Here is a 13,723-nt window from a genome sequence, read left to right on the forward strand (position 1 = left end):
TTTTTTTTTTTTTTTTCCCTAGGATTTATTGTTCCCATTGCTTTTCCAGATTGACTCCTGGTGCAAGGAGAACAGCTACGTGATAGCTGGATATTACCAGGCGAACGAACGCGTGAAAGATGCCAGGTGTGTTGGGCCAAGCTTTCCTTCTGTTTGCTCTTTTAAGCTGTACTTTGGACTCTGCCAGCAGAAATCATCCCCATAAATCAGGCGTGTTGATTCGCTCTGACAACTGTCAGCTGCTTCCACATTGTCTCCGTGGGGCTGCGGGATGTGGCCTTTGGTCAGGTGCAGAAAGTCCAGGCTTTGCAGAATCCCTCCTCTCCCGTGGCTGCTATAAAAGGCCWCTCTTTGAACGAGTGCCAGCCACTTTTAATTGCAGTTGTCAGGGAAAAAGCCAAAATCTGCGGAGTGTTTGCTCGTGCAGTATGGATCTTGTAAAGTCTGGCGACTCCCAGGTTCTTATGGAAAGTCAGAAGTGACCTAATTCCTTCTAAATTTCTTAATTATCTCTGAGTTTTTTCAAAGCATTTTTTTTACATGGTAAAAGAATGCTTTTGAGGTGGAAGATGATGTCAGTCAAGCAGTAATATCTCTTATTTATCACTTCTTTTCCCCAGGATTAGTCATTTTGTTCCCTGCTGGCTGACTCAGATTACTCACTAAGCATTAAGGGACCTTCCTGTGGAGCCAGTTTAATTTTAGATCTGTGTATTCCAAGTTTTCCCCTCCATCTATTGGAAAAATCCAAAATTGGGACTAACGAGAATAAAAACAACTTACTTGAACTATTATGCCATGTTCCCTGGAAGTGTCCARGGTTGGATGGGGCTTGGAGCAACCTGGGATAGTGGAAGGTGTCCYTGCMCATGGCAGGGGGTGGAATGARAGGATCTTTAAGGTCTCTCCCAACCCAWATCATTCCATGATGATCTGATTCCGGTTTTTTATTAATGTATATTCAGACTCAATTACGTTTTTTAAGGAAACCCTTGTGACTTCTGAGATATCTAACAGGGATAAAGACATTATTTGTGCTTTTCTCACAAAGGAAATAAATCTGCTGGACACGTTTTTAAGGAGAAAACACATTTTGTTCTCTTTGAGGTTTGAAAGAATATCACAGGCTTGATGTTTTCTTAAAACTTCAGTTTAATTTCTGAAGATAACTGGCACCACACAGGGATTGTCATTGGCACCACATTAAGTGGCACCACACAGAGATTGTCACTATTGAAACGTGATAAAGGGTTTCAAAGGTTATCTGATTTTGGTAGAGAAACCAGACAAGTTTCAAGTGCAAACCAGGGAGAAAACTCATTTTCTCTTTTAAATGCCTGCCAGATCAGAGTCTTTGGTCTGAGGGGGGAAGATAGAAGGCCACCAAATGTTGATTCCCTGTCATTCCAAAGCCATTTCCTAAGCCCAGCTGAGCTGCAGGTCGGGAGCTGCAGAGTCTTCTATCAGCTGTGCCATCAGCTCCTTATCTTGTTGCTGTTTCAAGCACCCAGAGTCACTCTCACATCTCTCTGAGCTCATTTCCTGCTGCTCTCAGCTGCTGCTCGTGCCTCCCATCACTCAGTTCCTTTTCCTTTCTGCTCCAGCCCAAACCAGGTCGCAGAGAAAGTGGCTTCCCGGATTGCCGAGGGTTTTACGGACACGGCGCTCATCATGGTAAAGAGCTTCCTTCCCCTCACCCCTGGTGTGTTCTGATCCTGCTGGTGGAGCAGGGAAGAGCTGTTTTCTGGCTCCTTCAGTGAGGAATTCAGGTTCTCTTCCCCTCTGAAATGCTCTGGGGAGATCTGCAGTGAGCAGTGAAGTTCAAAGTAAATCCACAGTGAGATTGTGGTGAGCTCTCTGTCACCTCAGAGGGACTGGAGACCTTCTCTGCATATTCAGGCAGCAATTTCTGGCTCCAGCCCTCCTTGTGCAACTTAAAATCTTGTCTTTAAAGTCACAAACAGAGCTTTACCTCCTCACTGTTGTAACAAAGGACGCTGGCACCTTAAATTTGGCTATTTGAGAATAGAACAATAGATGGGTGTAAAATACTCTGGTTTTACAAACTGATTTGGGTTTACTTCATCCCTTGGGCTGTGGAGGAGGAGGCTGAGGTGATGTTTCTCTCTCCCACCCCAGGTTGACAACACCAAGTTCACCATGGAGTGTGTGGAGCCTGCCATCCACGTGTACGAGCTGCACGAGAACAAGTGGAGGTGCAAGGACCCACATGTGTGAGTACAGAGGGGATTTCTTGGGGTTTGGGGAGTGAGGAAAAACAAGATTTTTTGTGTGAGGGCAAAACTTTATGGCTGAGTGGTGCTGTAGGTGTAGCTGGCAGGGATTTTGTAGGAAGAGGGAGCACGGCCGTGGTATCCCCACCGTGTCCACGCTTCAGTGTGGCTGAATTTCCCCAAATTTTTTTTGGTGATTCCTATTTATCCCTGCTTCTTTTCCATCCTAGTGACTTCTGTGAAGATTGGACTGAGGCCCAGAGAATTGCTGCATCCCTCTTGGACAGCAAGTCCTACGAGACGCTGGTGGATTTTGATAATCACCTGGATGACATCCGGAACGACTGGACAAACCCCGAGATCAACAAAGCTGTGCTTCACCTGTGCTAGGAGCAATCCTGACTAATCCACRGGCATTCCCACTCTGTACTGAAGAGAGAAAAAATGCTATTTTTGAATGTAAATAGAATTAATATTCAGTACCTTGTGTGGAAAGCTGACTGATTAAAGAGGAGTGGCCTGTCCYGTGGCGCGGTGCTGTGTCCCTGAGCCACGGAATGTTGGTGGTGGCATTCCCTGGAAGAGCTGCCAGCTGTCACTTCCAGCTGTCCTCGTGGACGCCGTCCCACTTGTAGTGAATGTTGCTATTCCTTGGAAATCAGAACTGCTTCTGCTTGGCCCCCACTGTTCCTTTTCCGAAGTTTTGACTTGGGCTTTTCTAATCTTTAGAGAGGTTACTTTTTAACGATTTATGGAAATAACCTTTCCAAAAAAAATCAATCCTGTCCTCAGATGAGAGATGTTAAGGGCAAACAGATAAAATGGGAGGTGAATGGTTTTCTTCTGGCCTGGGTTGGAATTGTAACTCTCTTGGCACAGTAAAATTCGAACTGCTGAGGATGTTCCATGCTCATGTGTCACCTGTTTTGCAGTGCTTTAGCATGACACAGCTACAGAGAGTCCTTTAAAGCAGTATTCCCAAATAATCTGGTGATTCCTGCTCTCAGTGGGCTTGGCAAGCACAGTTACTGCTTGAATGTGTTAAACTCCAAGTAAACAATTTATAAAAAGGACTGGAAGCACACTACTGAGTTTGAATCCACACTTTGAGTCTACAGTAGTGCAATACTTWTATTAATTTCATGCATTTGGGGAGGTGGGGGGCAGTTAATCAGCAAATCTCATTTTCCATGTGGTATCTATTTAATCAGGTCCAAAATACTCCCTCTGAGTTGAAGGCGAGTGATCCAAGTGCATGGAATAGAGGAGCCTGGGTACAGCCTGGTTCAGCTTTCCTTGTCTTTCCCATTAATATTTCTTTCCAAGGAGAAGTTTCTGGACAATGCAGCTTTGTACCAGACTAGAAGAGCTCTTTGTAAGCCTTTGTTGCCTCACTCCTCGTGGTCGTTTGCCCAGCTGTAGTTAAACCCAACCTCAACCTGCAACAATTCCTCCAGATTTCCTTCTCTTCCTGCCAGAAATGTTTTTACAAGGAAGATGCAAATATCCATAAAGTGATCCGCCTGAGTCCAGTCTTAGAGTTAAAATCACTGCAAGGTTTGGGTTGGAAGGGATTAAAGATCATCTCATCCCATGGGCAGGGCTGCCTTGCACCAGACCAGATTGTTCTGAGCCCCATCCAACCTGGTTTTGTTTTAAAACAGGGAAAATGGGATTGTCAGAACCTCTTGATTTTGATTCAATAAGCTCAAGTTTCACTCCTGGTCTTGGAGAGAGATGGGGTAAGGCTAAAATCCCATTTGTGCAGGAAACAGGATCTGGATGGCTCCAGGCTGTGGAGTTCCCTCCAGGTGAGATCCCAMAAKGTGAGATCCCAAAAGGTGAGATCCCACAAGGTGAGATYCCACAGGGCCACGAGGTGAGGCTGGAGGGAGGAGAGGAAGGTTTGGACACTTTGTTTTTTATCTCCCTGCTGTGCAGGAGTGAGGTGTGATTACAAAGAGATTGGCAGCGAGTCAGGAACCCTCCCTAGGCTGAGTCAGGCTTGCAGGAGAGGGAAATGTTTGCACTTGTTGACTGAAAACATGGATTTAGCTCCCAAAAACAGTGAGATAACATACTCCAGCGGCTGCTCCTCTCCACATCTGTAGGAAAAGATATCCTGGGAGCAGATAGCAGAGCACCCAGGCTGCAGGAAGAGGACTTTGTACAAACACCCAGTGAAATCCAAGGCGTTGTTCCAGAGGCAGATGTTATCTTAGCGAGATTCCTCGTGTGGGGTTGTCAGAAGAAGCTGCTGAGCCGCAGGAAAAGTGTTTCTTGTTCTTTGTAGCAGGATTTCCTCATCGAGCTTTGATCATCCATATGCAAATTGAGGCTAATCCTGCTTCCCCTGTAAGGCAGAGTGTCTCCTCAGCGTGCAACCTGCTGGAATATTCCCTGTGACTAACCCAGGACACACTGCTGGGAGGGGAGCAGCTTTTAGTACTTTGTCTTCCTCTTTTTTCATCTTCCCTGTGCTTTTAAATGAGGATTTTTTTTTGCCACCAGCAGAACCCAGGCCGGCTTTAAGCAAAAAGAACCAGAGCAGCAGATCTTATCTCCCCTGGCCTATTTGCATTGAAGGCTGGACAAAAGCAGCAATTCCATAAATCCAGGCAGCCACCAGTGGCTCTCCTGAAAGAATGAGGAAGCTGCAGGGCACAGGGAAGGCTGTGTTCCTCTTTCCTGCTGATGCTGCTTTCCTGGMTGGTTGATCAGTTGGATTCAGCGCAGGAATTCAAGGTAATTCCTTCTAAAAYTTCATGGGGAGGGAATCTTGGGAAGGCAGCTCTTGCTGGAGACTTTGTGATGGCTGGGAAGGCAGCACTGGGAATGGGTGTCCTACTCCTTTTTGGTTTGTTAGCAATTAATGATGTGCAGGTTTCATTTTTTTTCCCTCCAGCCACCAAAATTTGGAGATTTGGCATTTGCCTGCCCAGATGTTTTAACTCCARCTTTRACTTTTTACCTCATCTGCACRAYCTGAAGCACTTGGAAACTGTARAATCATGGGATGGTTGGGGTGGGAAGGGATCTTAAAGCTCATCCCATTCCACCCTCTGCCATGGGCAGGGGCATCTTAAATGAACCCAGGGTGCTCCAAACCCTGTCCAGCCTGGCCTTGGGCACTGCCAGGGATCCAGGGGCAGCCACAGCTGCTCTGGGCACCCTGTGCCAGGGCCTTCCCATCATCACAGGGAACAATTCGATCCCAATATCCCATCTAAATGCACCCTCTGGCAGTGTGACCCCATTCCCTGTGTCCTGTCCCTCCATCCCTTGTCCCCAGTCCCTCTCCAGCTCTCCTGGAGCCCCTGCAAGGGGCTCTGAGCTCTCCCTGGACCTTTCTCCTCTCCAGGTGAACTGCCCCATCTCTCCCAGCCTGTGGGGTTCCTTTTTTCTCCACTCTGAAACCTGTTTTTCAGAACAGTAACAAACATCCCCACAGGTAGACGGGTGACAGGAGCTCCCCATCAGCCATGGGGTGCCAGTTCCGGGGCCCTCACAATTTAGTACCTGTTCCCAGGGAATCCCAGCTCCCCCATTCCCCCAGATCTCATCACTGTGTGCGTATATGAGGATTTGGGGAAGTTTTCCCATCCATCCAGCCTGCTGCCGGCATTCTCCCTCTTCCCATCTGCTCGTGGGATGTTCCCTCCCCTAGGAAAGCGAGCAGAGATGTAACAGCTCCTGCTCTTGGAGCTGAGGTGGATGCAGGAGCAGGTGAGGGGTTCAGAGGTCGCCTGGCACAGCTGGAACCGGGAGCAGCCAGATGTGCAGAGCCCACCCCTGCCCCCGGGAACTCCTTGTGCGAGTGGCAGGCGAGGAGAGGTGACAGTGACAGATGCAGGAAGCGGTGCCGGGTCTCTGTGCCGCCTGGCTCCCGGCCTAATCGCTGCACTCCGCGATCGGGGAAGCGTCTGGAGATGCCGCTGGAGGAGGGCACGGCCGCGGCACAGCGAGGCTGATGCTAATGGAGGAGGCTGTTAGCGGGGTGGGCTTGCGGTTGAGTGCAGCTTGGAAAATGGCCTCGAGGGGAAACGGGCTGGATCTGCGAGCTCTGCTTCTCGTTCGGGTGGAATTCAGCTCCTGGAGCACCCTGGGCTGGTCCCGGCCGCTCCCCTCCCGTCSTGCCCGGGTTCTGCTGTTCCCAACTGGAGTTCAGCACCTCAGCACATCCCAATCCTGCGCCACAACCCCGTCCTTGCATCCCCCAGCGCCCTGACCCAGCCCTCCCGCAGCCGGCAGCGCTCTCTGTGTGTCCAAGGATCCGCTGAGGACTTTATCGATTTCCCTTTTTTTTTTTTTTTTTCCACTGTCGCTTTTAGACCACATCTTCACCCAGCCTTCTCCTCCCAAAGTAAACCCCAGCTGCATCCCTTCCTTTCTGTTTTCCGTGCGAGGCGGCGGAGAGGAAGGAGACGGGGGGCTGATAGGGGGGACAGCGCTCCTTCGTGTGGCACTTCCAGCCCGCCGGAGCTGGGATGAGGGAAGCGGGGAACTCTGCTCTTAAAAACACCCGGTAGGTGGGCAGGGGCCGAGGGGTCACTCCGGGAGCGCTTGCAGGCAGCGCCGCTCCGGCTGGATGCGGGCAGGATCCGTGCCAGGCATGACCCGCTCTGCGCACRGCCAGCCCKCCCAGGCCCGGCAAAACCACGCAGCCCTTCCTAGAAACGCGCCCCGGAGCTTAATAGATGGACCTAATTGAAAAACCCTACCGGGCTTGTAGCAGGGGATAAAAGGGAAAGCCGGGCCCAGATTAAGCTGGAGCTCAGCGAGCCGGGAAGCGCGGCAGCCGTGGCCAGCTCCCCGAGCCAATTCCCGGCCGTGGCCTCCCGGCTGAATCCATGCCGCCAGGGCCGGGGTTCGTTCTGGATGCAGGAGAGCCCGGCATTCTCCGGCTCAGTGCCTCAGGTACGTGCTCGCTTCCCGCTTGGCTCCCGACCCTCCGGCTCCCGCCTGGTCCCGCTGGATTTTCTCCGGGGGCGCTTCCAGCCCACGCGGTTCCTGCCGGTTCTCACTCTGCCGGTCCTGCCAAGAGCCCGTGCTTGGGGAAGGCTGGAGCTGCTCCAGTTTCCCCGGAGCCTGCATCTTCAGCTGCCTCCTCGTGACATCCTCCTCCCTCCCTCTCTCCCTCCCCACGCCTGGCAGCCCCTCCGGGTGCCTCTCCAGCCCTGGAGCGCTGTGGAACTCCAGGAGGGAGTTCCTTCCCCCCTCCCAACGCTGGTTGCCACTTCCAGCTCCAGCGAGCCCCGGGCAGGACCCTTCAGCTCCTTTCTGGGGCARCCCTTTCCCCTGCTGGGGCCAGAAGGGATGGGGGCAGGAGGGGACAGGTGGCCTCGTTGCTCTGCTAGCACGGTGACGTGTCACCTGCGTTAGCAGACCCTGGCACTCGGTGACCCAGAAAGCTGCTTCCTCCCCTCCCTGCCCACAGGGCCCAGCTGGTGTTTGCAGGARCAGCTCCCCAAAGGGAGCCAAAGCTTTCCCTGTGCCCGGTGTTTGTTAAACACGTCCCTGTCCCTGCGGTTCCTCTGGCGCCTGCTGCCCTCCATCCTCACCCCTAAGCAGTGCCCCAGGGCTGGATGGAGCTGGAGGGTTGGGATGCACTGGGAGAGGAGCAAAAGGTACCAAAGGGTCACAGCCAGGGCTGGAAAACAGTCAGGGACCACTTCAGGGGACAGCCAGGGGCTGGCCAGCTCTGCCCCTGGCAGTGAAGGTGGCTCCATACCCACCCATCCCCTGAGCCCATCCTCTTCCTCCCCATGGCCAGCTCTTGGTGGGCYTTGGCCACTTGCCCTGATGTGATCCTCAGCAAGTCACAGCTCAGAGCCCTGTGACAGGAATCAGGAACTCCTGGAAGGGATCTGGGAGTCTCACAGTGACCCTGGGAAGGGGGTGTTGAACCCACTGTGCTGCTGCTGCTCCTGGCACTCAGCTCTCCCTAACCCTGGTCATCCATCAGTGACCAGAACTCCACACCAGAGGGGCTCCACGCCGTTCCCAGCTACCTCAAGATGCAAAACCCCCATTTTTTTAAACCTGCACAAAGGCTTTTGTTTTGTTTCCCAGCCCTGGGAAGACAGGAAGGGGTGTTTGACGCTGTGTTTGTGCCTCTYAGGTGTCAGCAGAGCAGCTGGAGCTGTGCTGCACCCGCAGAACTAACCACAGGTATTTTAGCAGCCTGGTGTTTATGTTTCCTTCCCCTGCTGCAGCAAGACAATCGCTTTCTGTCACCGTTGTAGCAACAACTGCTGCTCCAGGCCAGGCTAATTCCAGCCCTCGTGGGTTTGGGGCTGTTTGTTCTCACCCAGCAGCAGCAAACAGGTAGTTTTGGAGACAGGCAGCAAAATAGCTCAGTGTGGGGGCGGGATTTGTGCTGCTGTGACCGGATTTGTGCTGCCAGGGAGTGATCCCTGGCATCCACGGGATGCTGCGTGCTCTGAGTTTGGGATGGGATCTRGAAAGATCAGGTTTGCCAGGCTCTGCTTCAGGACTTGTCCTCAAACTCCTGGGTTTCGCAGCTGAACAGGAGAAGAAAAAGGAGAAGTAAATTGGTTAATTYGTTGGTTTTCTGTGGAAAGAAAGAAAGGAGCTGTGGGTTGTGAACATCTCTGGGCAGCACTGTGCCTGCAGCTGGAGCTGCAGCCTTGCCCCTGTGCCACCCTCCCCGCTCCTGCAGCTCCGTSAGGACTCAGTTATTTGACAAATCGGAGGAGTCAGATCGGGAAGGAAATCAGCTCTCCCCAGATTTATGATTTTCATCAGACATGGCAGGCCCAAACCAGCAGAAAGCAGAGCAAAACCACCCATTTCCTCTCCCTGCCGCCCTTTCTGCCCATCCCAGCCGGGCTCGGTGGGGCTCTGATCCCACCGGACACCTCCCAAACTCCTGGGATCTGCCCTCTCCCGATTTCGGGGTGAAGTTCCACGCTTCCCCTCCTTTCCCTTCCCTGCCTCCCGCAGCCGGGGGGTGTTTAATGTGCGGCCGGCGTTCCCCGCAGCCCGGCGCCCTGCATTTGAACCGCTGCTTTTCAGCTCCGGCTGGAAAGGAGCCGGCGCGGGGCCTCGCCTCTTAATTGCGGAGGAGGGGAACATGGAAAAGCCTCTGGCTGCTGCTAATGCAGGCGAAGGCGGCTGCTCCGGAGGCGCAGCTTTCTCCCGGGCATCCTCCCAGCGGGGTGGGACCCGACCCGGAGCGCCCGTCCTGGGAATGGTGAGGAACCCGCCGCTGTTCCCGCTGCCGGGCTGGGTTTGGGGCTGGGAAGGGCAAAAAAATCCTTTCTGGAAGCTGGYGAAGGTGGAGGTGCTCCCAGAGGTTGATGTCTCTTGCCATCAGGACCTCAGGGATGGCGCTGGGTTTTGTCGGAGCTGGGTGTGGACGCTCCCACCGAACTGGCACTCGCCTTTCCGGGCCTTTGGTAGCCCGCTGGCTCCGCATTGTGCCCGGGGGGCTTTGCCCGCAGCCGAGAGCGCTCCTTTCTGCCTTTCTCTCKGCTCTGGACTGGCTTGTGCAGCGGGCTGAGAGTAAAGCAGCGTTTCCTCATCACCCCAGGGCTTTGCCGGGCACGGCTGGCGCTGGGCTGGGGGCTGGATGGGAGGAGCCGGCGCTCCGCTAACCTGATTAACCAGGTTCCCAACCAACCTCGCCAAAGCCACCTCCTGCTGCCCTCCTGCCGGTCCTGCCGGGAGCCCCCCGCCCGCCTCCGGCACCCAGGAGCAGCCGGGTGCGGTGGGAGGTGGGATGAGACCGCGGGCATCGCTCCTGCGGGCACCGGGTAAGTGCCACCCCCTGGGAGCCCCGGCTTTGTCCCGTTTTTCCCTTCCCGGTGCATCCCCGAGTGTCCCCCGTGCCCGGGCAGCTCGGTCCCCGCTCCGGTGACGCCTGCGATGAGCGTCTGGGGGTTTTTGGAGCGTGAACTCGCCGGGATGCAAACAATTCTTTGGCCCGGTGCTGGCACACGGGAGCGAAGTTGGAGCCTCGAGAGAGTGTCAGGGATCCCGCTGGAATGCTGGCAGGGGGAATTCTCTCCCCAAGCTTTGGTGATGGAGTTTGGCTCTCAGGAGGATCAGATCTCCCTGTGCACGACCCTCCTCTKTCCCTGAGCGGTGTGAGCCACCTATAGGTGCCAAAACCCACAGGATTTGCCTCAAAACCAGATTTCCTCATATTTGGGCAGTGTCCCAAAGTGGGGTCCTGGGGAAGACATCACTCCCTGCCCCTTAGGGGGGGTCACATGAGGACCTGATGAGCAGCTGATAAAAATGAAGAATTAAAAGCAGAGAGGGCAAATTTTCACTTCCTCTTGCCGCTGCTGCCAACCCACCTCAGAGCTCCTTGGAAAGGCAGAGGTCAGGCAGGGGGAGCTGAGGCTTTCCTTGGCTCTCTGTGTGGCCCGGAGCTTGGAAGAGCCAAAATGAGTCACTGACCCTCATCCCAATAAGCTTTTCCCAGCAGCTGTGGGAGGAGGGGTGAAGATTTCCCAATAAAGGGACTTTTTTTCGGCAGAAAAATTTCCAGCATCTTAAAAAAGTGACGTCCCACGGGGGGAATCATCCATCTAAAAGCTCTCAGGGCATCAGGAATGCCCAAGAGGACGAGGATGATGTGAATTCCAGCAGTGCATCTCGGAGGGAGGCAGCCCCAGGAGCATCCCTCTATTTCTTGCGTGTGGACTCGGGGTTTTCTCTACAAGAACCAACCTAAAACCAACCCAATTCCTCCTGCTCATCCCGAAATCCTTTCAGCCCAGACCCCAGGAGSAGAGAAGCTGGGCTGGGACCCTTCACCCAATAACAGACTTTATCTCCACCCTCCCCAAAAGTTCTTCCCGAACCTCATCGGACGAGATCGAGTCACCGGAGCGCCGTGACGTCAGCCGTGGTTTTTTTGCGAGCGAGCAGTTGCGTTTCCTGTGGTGCCCGGGCTCCTATAGATAGAGACAGGCACGGAGAGATGTGAGCTTTTAGCTCCTGCTCCTTCCTCCTTCCTCCCTCCCAGGATTGCTCCTCAACCCTCGCCTCTCTTTCCCAGCGCCAGCGGAGAGGGCCGGCGGCGGAGCTGGAGAGCCGGGTCCCGCTGAGAGGATGAAAACATGGGGCTCAAGTTATCCTGCCTGAAAGGTGAGTTTGGGACACGGGGTTTGGGGGTGTCTTCTGCTYTCTGAAGGTATCCAGGGGTTGGTTGTACCCGGAGGAGCTTTTGGGATTGGTGGAGTTTGGGGTTGTGGTGGAATTTCTGACTTCACGGGTGACCTGTTGCTCCTGGATGAACCCAGAGGRGATTTTCCCAKCCYGRTTGCCCCAGTCCTGTSCTTGTCCTRCACCCTTTGCTCTGGAGAATCCATGGGTCAGTGGCAGCCCTCAGGAACTCAGCTGGGCTGTGTTTGGAGGCAGGAAAGGGTGAGCCTGGATGGGATTTTTAGGGATACAGGGATGGGATGCAGGGGTCAGCCCCATGCCAGCATCCCGGTTCCCGGCCCCCTGGCTGACCCCGAGCATCCCTCACTRCCCCACTCCCCCCAGGGATACTCCAACCAGGAGCTTCTTCCCCAACTTTAATTTTCTTAATGGATTTAGGCCGGGAATGGCGTCAGGGATGTCTGCACAGGGGGAAAGTGGGAGCTTTTAATGCTCCTGGCCTCGTAGGGCGAAGGCTGGATATCGCATCTCCCATTAGCTCTGCGTCCCCCTGACTCCTRTTAATCATCCTTGGGGTCCTTAGGGATGGGATTTAATGAGTATCACTCGTAGATGCAAGGCTTGCCTCTGCCCTGGCTTTTCCCAGGCCCAGATTTGGGAGTTTCTTGCTGTGATGGGTGCAGAGTTGGGAGCATCACCCAGAAATGATCTCTGTCCCTTCTCTGCATCAGGTCTGGGAGGTTTGGGGGTCCCACAACCCCTCCAGTCCAACTGAAGAAGGGAAGCAAGCAGCCAGGGAATCCCAATCCTGCCCMAAATCCAGGCAGAGCCCCAAAAATATTCCCCCATGCATCCAGACCCCTGTGACGAGCTTGGAGCCTGGAATAAAAGAAAAGACCCTCCCCCCTTTTACAGCTCCTTTACATAAGGCAGGGCTTTATCCTTAATTAAAAAGAGATTAAAAATATCAGTGTCTGTCCCCTCYGGGCATATTCCTGCTTGGGAAGAGCTGAAACCTCCCTGGTTGCTGCCTGTGCCGCACGGGGCTTTTCTCCTGATTAAAAAAGCAGATTAAAGCGATCTGCTCCCCTCAGGGGGAGTGGGCTGGGCAGGTGGTCGGGGCAGGGGGGGATCCAGCTATGAAACCCCCCAAAATCCAAGGTGTATCTGGGAAAGGAGATGTGAGGATGCTGTGGATTCTCGGAAAGGGTTGGGATGGAGGAGGGCGGGGAGCGGGGGGTGCTGCGGTGATCCCGTGCCCGATCTCCCGTTTCATCCCTCTTTCATCCCCCAAATTTCCCCAGGCTTGAAAACGTGCGTGAGCAGCGGGAACGGCGGCGACGGGACCCTGGCGGCGTCCTCGGGACAGAAACACCTGCACGTCCCCTCCATCATCGTCACACCGCCCACGCCCACGGGGACAACGCTGTCCCGGGAGGGGCGGCGCGGAGGGGCCCCGTCACCCTGCAGCCAGTGCTGAGCGGGGACACGGGGGACAGCCAGCCCCGCAGGACCTGTCCCCGCCCCGCCGGGATGGAGCCGCAGCCTCCAGGACGCGGCTCGGCCGGCTGCAGCTCGGCCCCACGCCCCTTGGGTGGGTTTGGACAGCAGGGACTGGGTTGTGTCCCTTCTCCTGACAGCGCTGGGGAAGGGGATCCCCCCCGATGAATAAAACCCCCGGGGCTCCGCACCCCAGTTTTGGCACCGGTTCGKCTGTGTCGGCACAGGCGGGGTGGGTTGTGACCCCAAAACACCCCAGCGCCACCCCCCGGAACCGCGCTCGTGCTCGTGTGTGGCCAAAAGTGGGGTGTCCCCCCCAACCTGTCCACCCGGGATTGAGGAATCCATTCCAACAAACAGCACCGGGAAAATGAACTCGGCGTCACCCGCATCCCGGCGGATCGGCCGCATCCCGGCAGGGAGCCGGGGGCGATGCTTCCCGGGGAGCGGCGGCACCCGGAGCCGGCGGGAGAGGCGGGAGTGTGAAAGCAGATGGAAATTTAATTTTTTAATGACAGCAGCAGATGGCAAAAGACACGCGAGGGGAGGCGCAGCACGGGGGAGACGTTCCTGGAGCGCCCGACACGTGCCGGCGGCACCGGGGGCTGCTCCAGGAACCGGGGATCGGGGACCCTCCTGTGCCACCCATGGCGAGGGTGGGCTGGGGGTCCCCAAGGCTTGGCTACCACCCATTCTGGGGGTAAAGCTCATCCCAAGAGCCGTGCTTGCTCCATGGGTGGTCCCAGAGATGAGCCTGAGGTGGTTTGGGAGAGGCACTGGGGAGGGGTGGGTGTGTTTGGGGGGGTTTTTCCATGGGGGATGGCAAATGGGATGCAGCTCTCTGGAAT

General features: G+C 54.9%; 1 protein-coding gene and 1 long non-coding RNA gene across 9 annotated transcripts in view; both read left to right on the forward strand.

Annotated features, from left to right (window-relative positions):
* Window positions 1–3,330, forward strand: part of EMC8 (ER membrane protein complex subunit 8) — a 7,345-nt gene extending 4,015 nt beyond the window's left edge. The window contains exons 2-5 of the mRNA XM_057381428.1: window positions 50–126; window positions 1,605–1,674; window positions 2,140–2,234; window positions 2,465–3,330. Of these exons, the coding sequence (XP_057237411.1) occupies window positions 50–126; window positions 1,605–1,674; window positions 2,140–2,234; window positions 2,465–2,624 (402 nt within the window). The 3' untranslated portion in view covers window positions 2,625–3,330. The remainder of the gene's footprint in view (window positions 1–49; window positions 127–1,604; window positions 1,675–2,139; window positions 2,235–2,464) is intronic.
* Window positions 3,331–4,507: 1,177 nt separating this feature from the next.
* Window positions 4,508–13,070, forward strand: LOC130582611 (uncharacterized). 8 transcript variants are annotated; one of them, XR_008966328.1, is made up of 4 exons: window positions 4,508–4,979; window positions 6,566–6,759; window positions 11,269–11,357; window positions 12,680–13,070. It is a non-coding gene; the product is annotated as an uncharacterized LOC130582611 (long non-coding RNA). The 8 variants fall into 8 exon arrangements; XR_008966325.1 differs by lacking the exon at window positions 6,566–6,759 and having other exon boundaries at window positions 4,606–4,979; window positions 11,236–11,357; XR_008966323.1 differs by lacking the exon at window positions 6,566–6,759 and having other exon boundaries at window positions 4,608–4,979.
* Window positions 13,071–13,723: the final 653 nt, after the last annotated feature.

Source organism: Malurus melanocephalus, unplaced genomic scaffold (genome assembly GCF_030028575.1).
Source record: "Malurus melanocephalus ecotype Western Australia unplaced genomic scaffold, MMel_1.1 scaffold_510, whole genome shotgun sequence".
NCBI classification, from domain to species: Eukaryota; Metazoa; Chordata; class Aves; order Passeriformes; family Maluridae; genus Malurus; species Malurus melanocephalus.